The following is a 21,838-nucleotide window of genomic DNA, read 5'->3' as shown; positions in this document are numbered from 1 at the left end:
ACAATTCTTGCAAAGACAAAACAAACACCCACAATCTATATGGAACTGTGGTGTACAGACTGTCATATTCTGTCATTTACTAATGCACTCTACAACATTTGACACATTCATTTTTGCTTTCAGAAATATGACAGGTGGTACAAAATGTTCTCATACTTATTTGTTTTTTGAAACCCAACAGGTATTTAAGAACGAGAATGCAGGTGTGGTTTGGCTTTATAACATGTTATAGGCCTGGCAGCTGATAACACCTGTCACCTTTGATCTGGGTCAGTCTTAAACCACAACTTTGCAACTACTCCATCACACTAGTATTCCACTGAAATATCCAACTGCAAATATTCCTACCTTCCAAAGTCTATCAGTTTAAGTACCCCTGATTCTGGATCCAAGAGCAAGTTCTGTGGCTTAATATCTCGATGGCAGACTCCTAGAGAATGAATGTAGGCTAGACTGCGGAATAACTGGTACATGTACAACTGGGGAAAAAAGAAAATAAAAATATCCAAACTAAAGTCTCTTGTAATCTTTGTACAGTAAAATGCAAGTTTGCTTAATGCTGTTGCGTTAAATATTGACTTTTAAAATTGACAAACATCCCCTTTAAATTCCAATGGAAAATTGTTCATGCAAATGAAAGGAGTAGCATATGGGAGGATTTGTGTACTAACTAGACTTTTCAATAACTGGTATCATGATGCCTCAGCTTTCCATGGGCTCAAGTTTACGTGAATTACAAAAAGATTCTGAGAGTTCCATTATGAAATATATCACTTCTGATAAAAAATCTACAAGCTGAAGGACTGGGTATTATGATTAATGATCATTGCAAAATGTTCTTATATTGACACAAACTTCAAATATAAACATATAAATAAAACATAAATTGCAATGTTTATATCGTGTTTTCCATCATATCAACAATCTCAAAGCACTTTACAATTAGTTCCCCATTCATCAGGCCACGAGACTATGCTGCAGCCGATATAACCATTATCTTGACTGATTCAGAAGGTGATTCAGAAAAGAATAATCACAGTGACGTGCAGTGACTGCTATGAGGTGTAACCCATATGAGAAACAAAAGGAAATAATTGCACAGATCATTTCCCATACATCATACATTTCCTTTGTTACCACAGACACTAATACATGCTACCCACTCATCCATTGTGTGGTGCATAGGATTGCATCAGGTGGGATTCCACTTCCACCTATACACAATTTATAGCATAACTGAGCAAGGTCAAATAGGTTACGTGTGGGAAGTTTAATGTTCTCCCACCCACAAACATGTCTGTGTCCATGGCCATTTACTACTGCCTCCAGCAGGTAACAGCAGGAACTATGGCTAACCAGAGATGGACTAATTCACTCAAGCCCACAGTGTATCTACTGGTAGTCTAGTGGCTATTCCAAGGTTGGTCACTTCCTTGGTTGCAATATCTGCATCATATTGCACAGCAGGAACTATGGCTAACCAGAGATGGACTAATTCACTCCAGCCCACAGTGTATCTACTGGTAGTCTAGTGGCTAGTCCAAGGTTGGTCACTTCCTTGGTTGCAATATCTGCATCATATTGCACAGCAGGAACTATGGCTAACCAGAGATGGACTAATTCACTCAAGCCCACAGCGTATCTACTGGTAGTCTAGTGGCTATTCCAAGGTTGGTCACATCGTTGGTTGCAATAGCTATCTGCATCATGTTGCACAGCAGGCAGCCATGATCAAGACGTTTTGTGGTGACATTTTGATCAGTGTTTGACTAGAGACATTCACACATTGCTAAAAGCTGGCAGGTGTAACTTACTTATCAACTAGGTGACCAATGTTTCTTGATCAAACTTGCACAGTTTACGTTTCAACAATTTCCATCGAAGACCTATTCTCAGTGGTATCGGTACCTTAATTTGGACACAACATGGATTCAAAGAGATCGTTGCCCACACTAAGCGGTACCATGATAATATATTGACTCTTTAAAATCAAGACACAGTATGCCATGGTGTCTTAAGGTGGACACAACATGGATTCAAAGAGATCGTTGCCCACACTAAGCGGTACCATGATAATATATTGCCTCTTTAAAGTCAAGACACAGTATGCCATGGTGTCTTAAGTTGGACACAAAATGGCTTCAAAGAGATCGTTGCCCACACTAAGCGGTACCATGATAATATATTGACTCTTTAAAATCAAGACACAGTATGCCATGGTGTCTTAAGTTGGACACAAAATGGCTTCCAAGAGATCACTGCCTGTGTTTCCATGATACTATGACATGGCAATGGTCAATTACACAGGCCTTACCTTGACGTATAATATTGGTATCGTCTGCTTGTTTTTGCTGTAATGTCTCGCTACCCTATACACTGTCTCTGGAACGTACTCCAACACTAGATTCAGATACACCTCATCTTTCTGCTGTCAGACAAAAAAAAGGAGACAGAAAAGTATAAATAAATGACAAGAAAGACCAGAATGGAACAAAACTAAGCAACAGAAAAAGGAACCCCAAAAAAGCTGCAAAAACAAAAAATGTAAGATACAATGTAGATAGGCTTGAGATTATTGGCATGCATGTGCCGGTACAATGACAATGTATGACACAATAGACTTTACATACGTGTACATGTATGTACATGTATTGTGTGGAGTTTAAGGTAGGCATGGTAAACATTTTTGTACATTGTTACCAAATAAAATCAAGAGCACCAGCAGAAACACCCATAATGCATACAGTCTATTTCCATCAGTTCACCTACTACAGACAGTGTACAATGTTCCCATTCCCAGGGAAAGCTCACCCCAGCTATCTGACCTTCCCACCTGTACTTAGCATGACCCACTTCTCCCATTCCCACAATGCTGTAATCCGCCTGACATTGAACTCATACATACAACATTGACCTACAGCATGCCTGTCATCTATACAATCTGCCTTGTGATTCATCATGCACTGGTTTAGGAAAAAGGAAATGGTTAACGTGTCATAGTTTTCAAGGCCTTGGAAAAACTCCCAGATGCAGAATTGAAATTGTACTTTACCTTTCCCGAGCCGCTGGACTTTTCACCACTGGAGTAGAAGAAATATTTCAGCCTGACGATATTGCAGTGCTCAAGCTTTCTCATGATCTGCAACTCTCGATTCTATTCACAGAAACAATGATATTTTTTAAAAATCTATAACCATGAGTCCAAGGCCCACTCAAAGTGGTGAGAAAGAAGGAATCTGTAAATACAGTGAAATGTCGGTAAGTCAAACTCTGATAACTCAAAACAGCTGTTAAGTCAAACAAAGAATCCATTGCCTTCAGTAGTATAACAATGATTTAAAACCCTGCTTAAGTCAAAACTCTGCTTAAGTTGAATTTTAAACCTGTTCCCTTGAGGTTTGACTTGTCAAGATTTCACTGTACATGTATTTTGTTTCATCTGTGACAAGTTACAAGAAGTGTAAAGCAAGATCTTGGCAAGAAGTTTCACAGTATGAGGGAAGACCTTTACTTCATCGTACCGGATCTTACAACATCAACCATTGCTTTACAACAGAATACAGAAGATTGACCATGATAAATCAAGTTTAATAACGCAAGCACAAGCAAAATTTAGAATGTTGAGGAAAGACAGATTCGGTGAATAACATCTGAAATCAAAGAATGATCCCACATGTTCAATCCAAACACTGTTAAACTTACTGATAAAAGCAAGTTACCAACTCATAAAGGAAAGGTTCCTGAATGACCTTTAACCTCTCACCTTAAATCTTTTATCTTGTAAGACCTTCTTTATTGCAACCATCTCTCCTGTATCAGTGAGCTTGGCTTGATGTACCACACCAAACGACCCATTGCCGATGATTTTGGTTTCGGAGTACGAGATCTCCACATTGCAGGCCTCTTGTCTGGCGTTTGAGACAGCGCCCGACGTCGCCATGACTGTCGTGACCCGATTGCCATCTTTGTCTAATTGAGAAGAAAAAGACATTTCAGTAAATACATGAAACAAATAGCAATCTTGATCCAATTGGAAACTAATCTTGTTTGAATGCAAACACTGGCTAAGGCTGCGTCCAATCTTCTTGGTTATGGCTTGCAATTACACATGCACTCTATGGAAGTGGCTGAAGCCATTACCCATAGACAGGTGTGTACTGCCGGCCATAGTCAAGTACAATCTTCTCGGCTATGGCTTGCAATTACACATGCACTCTATGGAAGTGGCTGAAGCCATTACCCATAGACAGGTGCGTTACTGCCAGCCATAGTCAAGTACAATCTTCTTGGCTATGGCTTGCAATTACACATGCACTCTATGGAAGTGGCTGAAGCCATTACCCATAGAAAGGTGTGTACTGCCAGCCATTGTCAAGTACAATCTTCTTGGCTATGGCTTGCAAATACACATGCACTCTATGGAAGTGGCTGAAGCCATTACCCATAGACAGGTGTACTGCCAGCCATAGTCAAGAACAATCTTCTTGGCTATGGCTTGCAATTACACATGCACTCTATGGAAGTGGCTGAAGCCATTACCCATAGACAGGTGCGTTACTGCCAGCCATAGTCAAGTACAATCTTCTCGGCTATGGCTTGCAATTACACATGCACTCTATGGAAGTGGCTGAAGCCATTACCCATAGAAAGGTGTGTACTGCCAGCCATTGTCAAGTACAATCTTCTTGGCTATGGCTTGCAAATACACATGCACTCTATGGAAGTGGCTGAAGCCATTACCCATAGACAGGTGTACTGCCAGCCATAGTCAAGAACAATCTTCTTGGCTATGGCTTGCAATTACACATGCACTCTATGGAAGTGGCTGAAGCCATTACCCATAGACAGGTGCGTTACTGCCAGCCATAGTCAAGTACAATCTTCTTGGCTATGGCTTGCAATTACACATGCACTCTATGGAAGTGGCTGAAGCCATTACCCATAGAAAGGTGTGTACTGCCAGCCATTGTCAAGTACAATCTTCTTGGCTATGGCTTGCAAATACACATGCACTCTATGGAAGTGGCTGAAGCCATTACCCATAGACAGGTGTACTGCCAGCCATAGTCAAGAACAATCTTCTTGGCTATGGCTTGCAATTACACATGCACTCTATGGAAGTGTTTGAAGCCATTACCCATAGACAGGTGTGTACTGCCAGCCATAGTCAAGTACAATCTTCTTGGCTACGGCTTGCAATTACACATGCACTCTATGGAAGTGGCTGAAGCCATTACCCATAGACAGGTGTGTACTGCCAGCCATAGTCAAGTACAATCTTCTTGGCTATGGCTTGCAATTACACATGCACTCTATGGAAGTGGCTGAAGCCATTACCCATAGACACGTGTGTACTGCCGGCCCTAGTCAAGACCAATTTGGATGCAACTTAAGACAGGGACTTGAAGGTTGATCAGCTTTGTTTGTCCTAGCCTAAGTAACATTTTGGCCCAAATGAGAATGAGACAAGAATCAAGAAGAATACGCCCATCAGTTCTAAAATCATAACAACAAATGAAATTTTTGCTGGTGAAATTTTGTTTTGACATCAATTTTATCAAATATATTTTGTTGTCAGAGACAGTAAAAAAAACCAGTTTTTCCACCGGAGAGAACGAACAAATGTTTAGTGAGAGCAAACTATGTCCTTGTATGGAAATAGTGCAAGTACATGTACATGTACATGTACATTACAGTACATGTACTGTAAATGATTTACTTGCAGTGATTACAGATTACATAACAGTCAAGGCTCCAGGCTGAGAGAGGGAGAAACATTTAAGGACAAAACCTTAGTGTTGCCTCTAAAAGCAGTGATAACCTTGTACCATAGATCAGAACAAGGCATTCTGAAGCCTGAAATGTTGTTAACAGAAGGGGAAAATGTACATGTACCGGTATATGCTTACGTGTTTGTATGTTGACATGTACTCAAGCAAATTATTCACACACATTTATCTCGATTAAGATCAGCAAACATTTAGTTTCTTTAACACTGAATTATTGATCTTTAATGAGTAACAAAGGTTTGAATGTACATTACATGTACCGGTACTTGTAAATGTTATCACTGAATACACAACATGTACACTGTACATGTAATACATGTACGTGTACATGTACCAAAAGGAATCCCCATATCTCAATGAAAATAATCAACAATACAACACACGTTCAGGTTTTTATTGTACATGTACATCACACATGTACCCAGTTACACACAATGTAATGGTACATTGTACATGTACATGTAGTCATGTGTACCTGTACTCTGATATGACCCATTACGTATGTAAAATCCACATTGATGCAATGCACGCAGCACAGCAGGCAGGCACTAATTAATTCCTACAGCATAAGTTGACAACACTGTAGGGTCAGCTTAATTGGGTTATACAATTATTGTGAACATGACCTCACACCACCATACATAACTGAATACATGTATAATATAATACACGTGTATACGTATGGTACAACTGTGTGTGTACAGTTAAAGTGTACATGTATACAAAGCACGTATGCAGACTGTACATGTACATGTGAATGTATATTTTTTAATGTGTGTATTACGGTACATGTACATGTACATCATACATGTACATGTATGTACTTCATCATCTTTCCCAAATGCACATTTTTGCATTCATCACAGACAGATGCGTTTTATATTTTTCTCGAGTGATGACAATGTAGTGACAAATGTCCAATGCTAAGCAAATTTAACCACCCTGTATGCAAATTGTAAATGAGTTGGGAAAATTTTGTTAAAATTTGACAGACAGGCCTAAAGGATAGACCCTTTTATATAATGATGTTGAAATCCCATGTTTTTCTTCCGTTTTTATTAACGTTTTGACGTGATTTTAGTACAAGTTACATTTACCAGTACCAAGTACATGTTGAGTATACTAGATTTATACACTGTACTCTGTTGTTTCAATATTAGATGTTGCAAAGTAATCTTGGACTTTTTGGTATGATTTGTAGGCTTAAACCGTGATAACTGATGTACGTGTACATGTACACAAAATGTACAGTGAAAACTAGATTTGTACACATTTGCACATTGTATCATTTGTACTAGCCTTCACCAAAGCAACCGTGACATCAGCTCAATGCCAAGTCACAAAATGTGCATACTAGTGTCCATGTATGCAACAATGTACATGTATACGTACCAAGGTGCCACACATATCACATCACGATGCATTTCGATCCTGCCCATCATACACATGGATGTACACATTGAAACCATGTTGGCAGAAAGGTTAACAAACTCTTTAGCAGAATGGCCTGCGTACACTGCCAATGGATATGAACTTCACTGCGTGATGCATGACCCCAACTTGAACTTATGGAAGCCATATTTCACAGTTCAAATGGCTCACCTCTTCACGTACAAATGTAGGTTTGTTGGTGCACAGACTTGCACTGTTGCAGTATTCACACTGACCTTGGCACACAGGCTTAGCAGTGCTCTTATTTACCACATTTTGGAGTACACATATTAATTACACTACATACATTGTACATGTACATGCAAAAGAAAAGTTATGACCTTGTAATCACAGACTTATTCAATGTACATTCTCATGTACATGCATACACATGTAGAATGTACAGAAATGAGTGATCTCAAACAGAAGTGAATACCCTCATACATGTTTGCAACAATACGCACATCTTTGTTGCATTGTGTACTTTTTTTTGTATACATGAACAACAGTGTACACACATTGTAGTGTCCGTGTAATGAATTTCATTGTGTGTATGACTAAATGACAATTTTTCATTTCAACTGTTACTGTTTGATAACGATTACTTGTATTTTCTGTACATGCTTGACTGCTTGTACATGTACACCTGCCTTTGATTGCTTGCAGGTGTATTCAGAAGGCCCTACCGGTATCTCCCAGTTACAATGTAGACTCAGGTAAAGTTCAGAGACACTGAATGTTACACAGCTACATGTAGAACTACTTACATTGTAGGTCTAAAAATCTACACAGGTAAAATCCCAATCTACAGTTGACCCGCATACACACAAACTCGTGTGAATGATCTAAATCACAGTGGACCCACGTTGACAAAATACCAGTATAAACATACATGTAGGGTAGACAATATTGTGGGGAAAACCCTAAATAATACACACTCAGCATGTGTACCTCTGATCAATGACTTGTTTTGTGCTTATCCACACCTGTCTTCAAGCCGATCCTTAAAATAACCCCGTGTCTTCTTTCTCACCTCAGGATATCCCAATTCCCATGTATAATCCTCTGGCTAAAGCCACACATCCATCTTCTGTTCCTTAAGGACATCAATGAACCATTCAGTAAACAACATCTCTCTCTCTCTCTCTCTCTACATGTACACATGTACATGTACATGATAGTGGCATTTTTACCAAAACAAAGCTGAAGACTATTGATCTAAATGTCACTATATAGAGAGAGTAATATAATGATATCAATAGTACTGTCAATTGTATTATAAACAGGGATGGTTCTTTAAATAATTTCTTAAATACTTAAAAAAAGCACACAACAGTTTCCTTACCACACAATGCTTAGTGTAAGTCATCGGTCCCGTATGCTTTGAATTTTGTATTTGTTATATTTGATAAACATGTATGTACATTTATTCATATTACATGTATGCAGACAGTTATCTTTATTGTATCATTAATTTACATGTAATTAATGCATGCACTTCTGATTATAATAATTTCCTTCATACAAGTACACGTACATGTACCCGGTACATGTACAGTGATTTTTTTCCTTTGTAGAATTGCAGCATTGATTTTACATTTTTAAGTACATGAAATTTTCTAAGATATGTATTTCTTCTGTGATGTTGTACAACCATCAACCTGGTCAGTTTTCTGACAACAATATCATCATAGTATACAAATATTGAGTGGCTCAGTGAGGAATGGGAGGAATATTATTGCAAGGTAAAATCTGGACTTTTTCATTTCACGAGGCGAAGCCGAGTGAACTGGAAAAGTCCAGATTTTACCGAGCGATAATATTCCTCCCATTTCACAATTTAACGCCACTCAATATTTGTTTTATATAACTGACATATAGATCCTTGTCATTTGATATATTTGATCTTTTATTTCCATACAAAACTGGAGGAAAATGTATTTCTCTCTTCCAAACCACCCCTTCACGAAAATGTTTGAACCCAACGCTGTAGCACTGGCTCTATGGAACAATGCGCGCTATGCGCAACGCTGAACGTGCATACCAGCATGCATTTGCACACAAATACCGCGTCATGGTCGTAACTGTTAAACAGTATTTCCCATTCCCCATGGGCGGATAGTACTTTTTGAGCCGCGGCATGAATGGGAGCAATAACGAATGTCACGTGATGTAAGTTCCACCAATCAAATGACAAGGATCTGTATGTAGGTAATATAAATTAGTTCTATTACTAAGATACCGGTAGTGAGGTCCATATAAAACAGTGTCAGTGCTAAGATGTAAATCCACAGCGGAATGTAAAGCATGTCAATCTGAAGGCAGAGTTGGTAAATGGCAGATCAGTGGGATGCTTGCTAAACATGTAACACAATACACTGCTGTCACTGAACATGACTGAGGATGGCAGAATGGTTTAAAGGGATTACACTGGCATGTCGATTGCTCTATGTGTGTTTGATTAGAAATTTCCTATTGACTTGTTTGAATGTTGAAGATCTTGATAATTGTCGTATTGACACGATGAATCAAGAAAAATCTTACTAAAGTCCTTTTAAGTTTTATAAGAATCTGAGGTGTACTTCTTTGCTTGTTTTGTTTCAATATTTTTTACAAGTAATCAAAAAACCAGGGACTGAGAGGGGGATAACAGATAAGAAATCTACCTGAGAGATGCAAGGCCATGTACAATTTTTTATTTGATAAAAAAAATATTAAAAACCAATTTCTCATCTCCGCCCGCTTCCTGTTTTCCCGGCTGCCTCCTTACCCAGAGGAGAAACTACATGTACTTCCTTTTTTTTTTTACTCGGCCTAATCTTTACATGTTCACATTTATACAGTTCACCAATGGAGAAATATAAAATCACCGAACACATTTTAACATGCGCAGTTGAACATCAGTGACTACATGTTTTCCTGCATGTGGCCTCAACTCAACCCATAAACGCTACCAGGCTGTGGCTTTGTCAAGCCAACCGTTACAAATCCCAAGAATAACAAACTGCAGTACTGCAGACAAGATCCTATAGCTTGCATTCTGATTCCAATTGACGATGGATTTACTGTCAGGTCACAATTAATCATCCATAAATATTTCAACGATTTGGTTTCAATGTGAGTGCTGGCCTGCAAATTTGACAGTTCTTCAATCAAGTTTTCAGATACAGAATTCAAGAGTACATTGTACACGTACATGTACGTACCGGTACATGTTCATGTGCTGAAGTAAGTGACGTACATGTATAGGCTAGATGTAACATGTGAATGCAAATTTAACCAAATGATTGAAATTTGGAGAGAAAAAAAATATTTGCAGACATGAACATTAATATTCAACCAATTCTCTAGCAGTTATAGGATTTAACAAAAAAATCCATGTTTTAATAGCTAACGACAGTGCAGGGTATTTTGTGTTCAAATTGATTAAACTTGTAAAACGGTGTTGCCATTTCTTACCAACTATAGTTTTAAGGAATTATATATTTTTTTAAACTACATACACTATAGACACATGTAACTAAATGAAGACAATGCAAAAATTACATTGAAAAATCGAACAACGTCCACAGCAATTTCCATTCTTCTAGAGTACATGTAACGACAGATGCTGCCAACAATGAAACATCTTCGGCATAATTTCCTACTTGAAAAAACAAAATAGGCCTATACTGTTTCATATCAATTATCAGGTTTCTTTTCAGTTGCGAGTTCAGAGTGAAAAGGATTTTTTTTGGGTGGTGGTTAGAGGTTCTCTATAAGATGCCATAATGGCCCAAATTACATGTAAATGGGTCACAGTCATCACAATGTTGATGTCAAGTGAAGAGCAAACTTTTACCCAATGTGTAGAGTAAATTGAACATGCCCCAGCAGTACAAACATGTGCGTGTTTGTAATTCATGTACATGTACATAAAACATGTATACATACCGAGGATTGAAAGCAAGCCAGGCATCCCATTTTATGTTACAAAATATCATTCTTGGTAGACGACGAACCACTAAGGAGTGTGAAAAATTGTATTAATATGGGAGGATTCCTGAATAACCCATTAGCAACTTGGATCATCAATTGCTAAGAAATAATCTATGTTCAAAATTTAGATTTTCTTTTTGATTCTGAAGCATCTGTGAGAATGTTCAGTGAAGTGTACCGTAGATTCTTAACAAGTTGATATCGGTATGTACATTCACTGTTACATGTACTTCCTTCTTTGAATGATAATTTTTGGACTGGAATGAGCAGGTTGATCAAGGTCAGTCTGGTCATAGACATTATGAGAGGAAACAGCCAAGTGGATCACTTGTAAGATGATCAGGGGAGTTCAAATGATCCATATCAATGGTACACGTACTTACACAAATACACTGTTAATTGCAGAGTGTCTGCATGCATTGTTCAGATATTGTGGCCATGCACCTTGCCTGCTTTTATGCAACTTGCGTGCTTTTCTGCACCATTACCCTTACCATCCATACATCATTAACCCTACTATGCAGTATGTTCTACAATACAAAAGGTTCTGAATTGGTTGCCAGCACTGAAAGCTTAATATCCAAGATGGCAGCCACCGTAGCGTACCGAAGTGTGCCGTGTATTCTGGTTTGCACGCATACCGGTAGCTTATTAAGCATGTGAAGACATCAGCATGCGAACTCAGCGCGTGAACCAGAACAAAAACAGCTGATGTCAGACTTCAGTACTCTGATCTATTCATGCTTGATGAATAGTACTGAGGGCATGCATCAAGCAGGTCATGCTCGTTCATACCTGTGCACTGCAGACATGTATTGCACATGATTGCAATACACACTGGTACATTGCGCTACGTACCGGTACTAATTTTACAGCATGCGTACATGTACAGTTGTATGCATCTTTGTCACAAAGTGTATACCCCAAAAGTTAGGTGTTACATGTATGTTACGTAGCATTTGAAGGTCCTGCATTCATTATTCGACCCATTGCACAGCCTACGTCATTAATTTGCATTCACCTTGCATTTTAGTCCCATCGCTTTTGATCTATTGCATGTTGCGTGCACGCTAACATGTTTAGCGTCCCGCCCGCTTCCTATTTGGAGGCCGCCTCCCTTTTTTTCCTTTTTTTTTTACAAGAAAAAAAAATGATAAATTTTCAACAGGGAAATCATTTTGGCCTTTTTATCTGTTATGAGTCCAATGGCGGCCATTTAAAAACACTGGCAGCCACCTTGAAAAAAATAGCCCGGTTGGGCGGCCATTTTAGAGGGGGGGGGGGAAAGGGCCTCCTGCTTCCTTTTTTTTTCAAAAAGGCAGGACGCTGAGCTTGTTTTTTTTTATTTTGGCCTAAGACCCGCAGCGGCCCGGCACTATACCTGGTACAATTTTTGAGCTACTTAGACCATATCATGTGTTTTGCCTTTGAAGTCGATGCAGTTGCCTTGTTGATTTGTTTGCACTAGTTATTTTAATGTTAATTTTCATTATTGTCAATGATATGAATTTTTATCCTTTGTTAGCCTTGAACAAGCTGAACAAAAGAAGTGGACATGATACAATTTTGTGAGTTCTGTTGGTTCTTAAAGTTTCATCCTCCAATCGAATGACAAAAATCCACTTGGGTGTACAAAGCAAATGAATGTTTGCATTCGTGCATTGATGAGTTGAAAGATGGAATGTTCAATATTTCAACTCATGAAAATATTTTCACCATTGCATTCATAAACATTCATTATTTGTATACTTTTCACAATGTAAAATAAATTGCTGAAACTTACCTTCCCTTACTTGAACTTACCATTTGTACATAAATGTATTTAAAAGATAGTTGGAAAATGGAAATATTGTGCCAGTATCTACCGTAGATGTTTCCCCACAAATAAAATCACTCCACATTCTACTGTACAGCAATTACAACAAATAATGGCAGAAACTGTACATGAAGAGATACTAATAGAAATTGCACAGCCCATCACCATCTCAGTAACTACAATACCACTTACTATGGTTACACATTAATTAATCTAAAACTACTGTGTACACACACAAAAACCAGTACCACATTTTGTCTATCTACTGCACATGTACCATAACAATAACATACAAATTATCGTGTCAACTATTATACACATAGTTTTTCTACACTACCACATTTGAATATCATGTTCCAAACTTTCAAACGTACGCAGCACAATTTTTTTCAATATTGAAGGTACTTTTTTCTTGGCCCAATAGGATGTTGTCAATACATGCAAATTGTACACTTTCAACCAATCAGCTGTCAGCAACTTATCACTGAATACATGTACTGTGTACGTACATGTATCTTCTTCTTCCTTTTTTACAAACTTGGGAAAAATATTTAGCGTGTTTGTAAAGCATTCCTCACTCTATAGATTTTGACACTTACAGGGAAAATCTATTGTTTTCAAATCCAGTTTTGATTTTCTTGTGGTAACAGCCTTTGAACAACTTCAGAAATTGCAATGCAAATGACACGTTGCGACACAAATTAAAAAAATCTAATACAAATGCTATTATAACCACAATGTACAGGGTACCAACTCTCTGTGAACTCCCATTTTTTCTCATGGAAACAATAAGAAACACTGCTGAGATGTACATTGTGTAAGTCAAATACATACCGGTACATGTATGGATCATGCGATCCTCAAACCTCCTACCAAAATGCATTATGTGCAGCTCCAATTTAATAACACGTGCAGCATGTGTGCAAGCATTGTACAACCTAAAGATATACATTAGTAGAGTGTACTTGAGGTCACTGGCTTGGGGATAAGTCGTTATTGCGAAAATTAAGTGTGTCAAGCATAGACTATGAAATCAAAATGGCTGTTACAGTTCATAGTATGTCCTTTATTTTAGTATTCAAGACATTAACTGGCATTAATAGGTGAGTAGGGTTAACATTAATGACATTCATGCTATTAAAATTAATTAGCATTTGAAACAGATAACCAGCAAAAACATTAATGGTGCGTTCTATACCCGTTCTACTGGAATGTTCAATAATATGATTACAGGGCTCCTGTCACAAAGTGCTCATTTGGAGAAAAAAAAACCTTAAAATTCCATTTCAAATGACCATCCAACATCCAATGCTTCCATACTACTAAGGCTTCCCGCATACATGTATATGGTCTCGGTGTACAGATCCCTCTACCCCTCAAGTTACACATCTACATCTACATCAACATCTTCTTTTTCAATTTTTGTTTCTCCATACATGTGTGTCCATTATTTTTACACGATTTCCTGTATTACTTTAGGTCAGGAGCATTTTCACAATTTCTCTCTAGGTTCTTTTCCCCATGAAGTGGCAGGAACCCTGTAATGAGTTAAGATGGTTATAAGCAGTGCAGTACCGTCATAAAACTAGTAAAGAAAAACCAGCACCCAGTGCAGTGCAGTACAAACCACAGCATAAGGCAAGTGCATTGTTTCGTTCGGTGGGTGAGGGGGGTGAAGGGGGTGGAGGTTTGACGGGGTTGGTGGTGTTTAAGTAATACGAACCTATGGATCGTCGGTTATGAGGCATGTGCAAAGCTGCCATGGCGTGCAGTGCACGCTTGTATAGTGAGCAGTTTGGAGGTGGTCGATACTATGCCACTCTGCTGCCCCCCTTTATAAAGAGTTAACTCAACTCCAGGCAGGTGGGTGTGTTAATGCTCGTCAAGCTGTTTGGAAGGGGGAAGAAAAAGGCCGGCCATGGGTTTGAAAAATAGCTCATTTCACAATGTCTACATGTAGCTTATGGGAACAATGGTAAGTAAAAAATAATAAAATTAAAAAAATTAACTTAAATAATAAATAAAAGTTGAAGTAAATGGTGCATCTTGCTTTCATGTAAGGCAAAGAATTAGCCAGCAAGTTCAGATATTAATTAAGCTGCTTTGACTTTCAGCGATGAAATAAATTGTATTCTTGATAACTCTGTCTTCTGCAATAATGCCAACCACATAAAAAAAACCTTGAATTATAAAACTTTTGTTACTTGGGCTTACCAATAGAACGTTGTTATAATATTGAAAACAATCAGGCAAGGCATTGATTCAACATATGTACACAAACGGCATTCAATTATAATGACTCATCTTTTCAACTTGCTGAGAAAGGATTCAAAATTAAACATGCAAACATTTTATAATCACTCCGATACAAATTATTGAAGTTGAGAATTGTTATTTGAATGATTTTCAAGCATGCAAGAGTGTAAAATATGATGCAGAAAACATGATGAATAAAATATGATGCACAACGGACAAATGTAGCAACAGACTAAAGTGTGCTTCTTTACAAGTCCTTTTATGGACAAGGAACTGTCTACTCGTTTTTTGGGGTTTTTTTTACCCTAACCCATTGGGTATTTTTACTAGAAAGTATCCTGAATCCGCCAAAATCCATCAATTTTGCCATGCAATAAAATGTTGGTTGGTGGTGAGTCCATCAGAATCCACTAGTTAGCCGGGAGTAAATCTGTGGAGATCCTGAATCCATCAAAGTCCCCCAACTGCTCAATATGGAGGTACCGTATCCTGAATCCATCAAAATCCTGCAGTACCGCTAGGCTTACTGTCCAAAATCCATCAAAATCCTCCAACTTTTCAATATGGAGGTACATGTATCCTGATTCTGCCGAAATCCTCCAAAACAGGGGTGTGGATTTTGATGGATTCAGGTTTGCAGGTACGTTAGGATTAAAGAAAACCTACCAGCCATCCAATGATTTCATTTTTCTACATGAAAGTACTGTCAGTCCATCATATAAAAACACACCCTAGCAGTCTAGACGTTCTTAACATTGTAAAAAATCTTAAACTACTCAGGACTTCAAGACAACGATCAAACTCATGTGTACGCACATGTATGAAAACAGAAAACTTACTTAAATAAAAATAAGCGCTGAAGTACAATACATACAATGTCACGTCATCATTAGCAGAATTTACAATTAGTGAGTAATTTGACTTTATGCATTAAATCTTGGCACAGATCTGATCTCATAAATCATCCTTTTTCTCAACAAAGTTCCTGTTTTTGAACACGCGTACATATACCGGTACATGTACAGTGTACAACTATTTTTTTCTTGAAAACTGTGACTGCAATGCATACAGGATATTCCTCTTTGTGATATGCATCAATTTATATGAACTGTTTGTAATATTTGCTCAGTTCACACAGCTTATTATCCTATGCTTTCGCCAGTGTGTACATTGGACTTGACAGAATGAAGACAATTTCAAGCTTCTGCATTTTATTGCCATGGTAACCTGCAGGACTATGGACCTCAATAGGACTAACAATCGATAGCGATGATGAAGCTGTGATTCCAAAGCAAACACTTAATGCATGACCTCCAGGATTTCTATTTTATTTACACAAAGGATAAAAAAAACCACAAGACTAAGAGGACTAGATTGAGTAAGGTCAGGTCACATTGATGTCACACAGACTATTAACAGGAAGGCCATGAAATGCCCATTACACAACCCACTGCACAACAGACAATGGACAAAAAGTCAGGCAGCAACTCTTCCACACTGTGGAAACTAATATGGCATGAAGATGAGAACTAGACAGTAGACACTGCAAGAAAGTAAATAAAACCCAGTGGTTACCAACAATGGATGTCTGACAAATCATGGCTTGGCAGTGTACAATGGTTTGGGAATACTGGGGTCAATCATTTCTGTCCGATTGTTCCTCATCAGAGATTGTGGCAGTAGGAATAGTGTGCTCTGTTAAGATGCGATCAGCACATGTACAATATGCATGCGCCTACAACATAATGTACACAGCTTGCCAAATTTTACTGCATTTGTAATTGTAGGCTAGCCAGCACACCATCTCTGCATGGCGCTATAACACTTCAAGACATACATGTACAGTAACTTCAGATTTCAATGAATCAACCCCAACCCAATGAAACTGTACGATGGGATTTTTTGGCCATTGGGGGTTGTAAATTTAATTTTTAGTAGCACTGTATACAATGGTCAGTGAAGACTCAGCCCAATAATATCAAATTAAAATCCCAACATCAAATTAGCATACAGGTACCGGCAGCAAGGTAATCCCCTACGTAACATGCCATTCACATGTGCCTGTGATCAACTGATTATAATTGAACCCGAGTGTCCTTTAATTACTCACCTTTTTCAAAGACATATATTATAAAGAACTACATGAAGAAATGTTTAACACATAATTTCCATAGCAAAGTTAGCATAATAAGGAGTGCCAATTCATCTCTAAAAAGACAACAGTGATAATGCACCTCTTGTACACATGATCTGCAAAGTTGGCAAAATAATAACCACCACGTTTATTTATAACCCAACAACTGCTAGTCTTCCCTGATTCTACGAAAACACCTTTGAAACTCAATGACCAAAACCTCAATAATAACCTGACATTGGTTTGTGGGTTTTTAGAAACCAGCCCTACCTTGTCATTGTGTGACCCTTCAATATTCAATCCTGTCAATGCACTGTTAGACAGTACAGGTTACCACTTTCCCAAAGAATAACTATTTAAGATTCCAGTCCAATGCACACACTGAGTGCAGTGACCCGATAATATTAATAATTACACCATGACGCATTGTATAGACCTACCTTCGCTGTCCTAATCCTAACCATAATTCAGTATCCTTCATTTCTGAACTTGACCCCTGTCTACAATGTACACACACACATGCAGTTACAACAACATGCAGTTGTACATGTACATGTAATGTTCTGCAGTTATCGTGCTGTACATGTACCGGTACCTATATTTATGATCCCAACGCAAAACCTTCACCCCTAAACATGTTACCACTTACATGTAAGTTCTATTAGGCCAAAAAAAAAAATATTCGGTCTCTGGTCAGACCAAAGTTCTGGAATTGACGCGGCCACGCGGCTTTTTTTTTTTTTTTTGCTTTTTTTTTTTTTCTTCAAGCTTGGATTGTACAGATAAGGTGGGTACTATTTTGCTTTTTTTGTGTCCTCATGTATATTGGTGTCCTCCATAATTTGCCTTGGTGCTTTCGATCATTTGCCTTGGTGCAATTTCCCATTCCTTGGTGCCCTTTGGTAAAAAAATTGAGGAGGTGCGGAAATAGAGGGCGCTGTTGGAGCTACCGCGGAACATTTTGGAGAAAAAAAAAGATCGACGCGCATGATTAAAATCGACTCGCGCGCTGACCAGAGACCGACTTATTTTTTGTTTTGGCCTTACCAAGAACACAACACTTTTCATCCTCATTGCTCTTAACCCCTCTGCCCCCCCCCCCTTGTATTTTAAAGGCAGAAAAAAACAAAATGCAATTAGATCTAAATACCGGTACCTGAAATACTTGTACATTGTACCGTAGGTACCGGCAGCGATTGATTTCAATGATAAAAAAAAATACACAACAAGCAATCCTCATCTTTCACTTGCATCAAGTAAACTATGTTGGCTTACATGTAAAAGATCAATCAGACAATTAATGACCATTTTGACTTTTCACAAAAACAAAACAAGCAATCCTCATCTTTCTCTTGCATCAAGTAAACAATGTTGGCTTACATGTAAAAGATCAATCAGACAATTATTTTAATGACCATTTTGACTTTTCACAAAATACAAAACAGAAAAGCAATCTCCTCTCCAATCCACACCTCCCATCTCAGTAATTGAAAGTGGGATCAATTGATTTTTGACCAAATTTGCTTCTACCAAAGAAGTACAATATAATTTAAACTTGACAGCTTTGTGCAGCTAAAGGCAAAAGGTGGTCAAGAAACAAATGTTTGTATTTTGTTTGTGTGGAGTAACTGTGGAGGTATATTAAGGAACTCCTCAGTGGAACCTTTTTTTTACCCCCAACCCCCTAACAGTACTAAACAATTCCCCAGGACTACCCTGCTAAATCCAACACCTAAGTCCGACGGTGACTCATATGAGTTTCCTGTTCTATCCAACACAGTCCAACACAATCCAACTTACCAAGTTGTTGGGTACCTGAAAATATCAAATGAATGTCATGCTCAATCCTACAGAATCCAACTGTGACTTATTTTTTTCTGTTTATTGCTGGATCCAACAGAATCCAACTATTTACCAGTACCCAACAGAATCTAACTCTGAATGTTTCCAGTTGCCTGCTGAATCCAACAGATTTCAACAGGAATGTATTTTACAAGGTGTTTTACTGCTCAATTCCAACAGGATTAAATTGATGGATCCTGCACTATTGGATTGGTCAAGTGACAGTCATACTCAAGTCATAGTCATAGTCCATAACTTACCGGTACATGCACATATGTAATACTCCCTGTTTTCATGTTTTGCTGGTTTACAAGATTTTCCATGGCCATGTAGGTAGAAAACAGTGATTAATTTGAAGGCAAATTTGTCCACAGGCAACAATCCTCAGGATAGCAACCTTACAATGTCTATACTGTACCGGTTGGTACATTGTATACATGTGAGACACCATCCAGATGCCATTTTTTCCACTGTAACAATTGATAATGGCTTGTCATTAAAAAATGCAATTAGCTTTTTTGGGACAGAGAAAACTTATTACGCCAGGTGGCATACATGCCATTACATACCACAACTTCTTCAGAGACCATTAACAATGAAAGTGCTCAACTGACCATTTTCCCAGGCACTTCATTTTCAGTGTGCATGAATTATGATGAAACTGTTCAAAACTTATATTGTCAATCAGATGACAACACTCATCAAATGGTTAATGAAATACACAGTATTTCCGTACACTGACACCGAGTTTTGCAGCTTACTTATTCATTTATTTAATTCTTATTAATTAACTGGATAGCACATTCAGCAGAATCCACTGGTCTCCCATGGATCTGAGGGTCCCAGTAAAGAGAAGACAATGTCAAGCGAATTACAGTTTTAGATGTGGGAGGAAAGCTCCAGAAGAATATTCTGAGGAAAACCCACGGAATTAAGTAGGGACTGAAAACACAATCCACATATTATCCCACGCAGGAATAGAACCCGGGTCAACACAGTGGAAGGTGAGGAAAGTACCGCTACGCCAACCTGACTAGCCAGTATTAGTAACAAATAGGCCTATTATGAAGATATTGTGTAAAACATGGATTAACCTCAAGGCCTAGATCAGCAGCCTAGATGAACATGTCAACAAAATCTATCTGATAGAAAGACGACAGAACCGGTAGTCCAGTATCTTACAAAGTTCGAAAATTTGGAAAGAATGTACAGTAGTATCCAGACACCAATTCATTGTTTGTGTACAAAGTCTATGAAGTGTCAAGTACATTTTCAAAGCATTTTCTAACAAAATTGAAAATGTTTCTCAGTCCAAGATTCATGTCTTTTTAACAGTTTTCCAATGACTGACCTAAAGTAACTGAGATAATACATGATGAAAAAAGTGGCGTCAGGATGCAACATTCTTTCTGAATTTTTTTCAGCTGCAAACTGTCGGGCCATTTTATACTAGAGTTTGTACAAAATGTAGGAACATCCACACGGTGTTGGGTATGTTCGATTTGATGGCAAGAAAAAAGTTGATTGAATACTGATTAAATCTAGAAATCTTTGCTTGTAATCTTGTACTTGATGACATCAACGTGAGTTGTGACGTCGTTACCACTATACCAGAAAACTCGAGAGCTATGTTAACTACCCGGTAAAGCTATTTGAAGAAACATCTGGAATATAGCTCTCGCGATTGATTTTTCAGCAATTTTGAAGGTTTAGGTCTTTTCATTGTAACTTCCGGCCTGATTCTGTAAACTTCGCCACACACATCAACTAAAAATTAATTTTTCACATTTTCAACCTGCTGCTAGGCCGCTCTAAGTTCCAACATTTTATGACGTCACCGGTACTTTTTTTGTAAAGCACATCCTTTGAAAGCAAAACAACACCCAGCCATTTTCCAAATCCTGGCTTTTAGCTGCGTCTCTGGCCGGCTCCATTCATGCAGGTTGGCAATGCCATGGGGCTGGACCCGGATACGGAGCTGAAACTGGGGTTTGGAAAACGGTCGGGCTCCATTTTGTACACAACACAGCTGAGAAGACAAATGAACGGTTGTGCACACCGAAGGAGTTGCACTAAAAATACCCTTTTTTGGGTTCAGCTTGATCATTGTGTCATTTTGAGAGGAACTTCTGCTGCAAAGGATACATATGGTGTCGTTATCTGATTAACTACAAATCAATGTAGGCATGGTCATGGTAGGCCTACATGATAGATGTAGGTGATTTTTTGCTTGGAATTTGAAAAAAAATTCTAAATATTGGCAAAAAAATGCGTAAACCTCCTTCTATTTTCTAAGTCTGGTGATTCCCTTTGATGTTACTGTCGCCAAATCATGTCCGCATGTTAAAAAAGGTGATAAGTTGGGTCAATGACAAAGTTACTTGGTTAGTCTTGGACTAATCTGCAAGGAGAATCATGATCATGAGACTGACATGACTGATTGAGAATACACACACTACACAGGCATTTTTACATTTTTGAGACCGGAGTCTGAAACTAACTAGAGTAAGACATGAATTTTTGGATTTGCCCTTATAGCTAACACCATCACCTGTGGAATGTAAACACAACAATGCACAAGGTATTAAAGCA

At 38.2% G+C, this 21,838-nt stretch overlaps 1 protein-coding gene across 3 annotated transcripts in view; it reads right to left on the bottom strand.

The window, feature by feature from the left end:
- Positions 1–21,838, bottom strand: part of LOC119736024 (glycogen synthase kinase-3 beta-like) — a 30,707-nt gene that overhangs the window by 8,257 nt on the left and 612 nt on the right. The window contains exons 2-6 of one of the 3 annotated variants that reach the window (XM_038210013.1): positions 14,738–14,901; positions 3,764–3,969; positions 3,053–3,154; positions 2,315–2,428; positions 349–479 (exon numbers count right to left, since the gene is read on the bottom strand). In XM_038210013.1, coding sequence (XP_038065941.1) covers positions 349–479; positions 2,315–2,428; positions 3,053–3,154; positions 3,764–3,969; positions 14,738–14,777 — 593 coding nt within the window. In that variant the 5' untranslated portion in view covers positions 14,778–14,901. The remainder of the gene's footprint in view (positions 1–348; positions 480–2,314; positions 2,429–3,052; positions 3,155–3,763; positions 3,970–14,737; positions 14,902–21,838) is intronic. The other 2 variants (XM_038210011.1, XM_038210012.1) reach the window with 2 other exon arrangements.

This window comes from Patiria miniata, unplaced genomic scaffold, assembly GCF_015706575.1.
Source record: "Patiria miniata isolate m_02_andy unplaced genomic scaffold, ASM1570657v1 HiC_scaffold_29, whole genome shotgun sequence".
Taxonomy (NCBI): domain Eukaryota; kingdom Metazoa; phylum Echinodermata; class Asteroidea; order Valvatida; family Asterinidae; genus Patiria; species Patiria miniata.
This window is presented reverse-complemented; position numbering and strand designations above follow the sequence as displayed.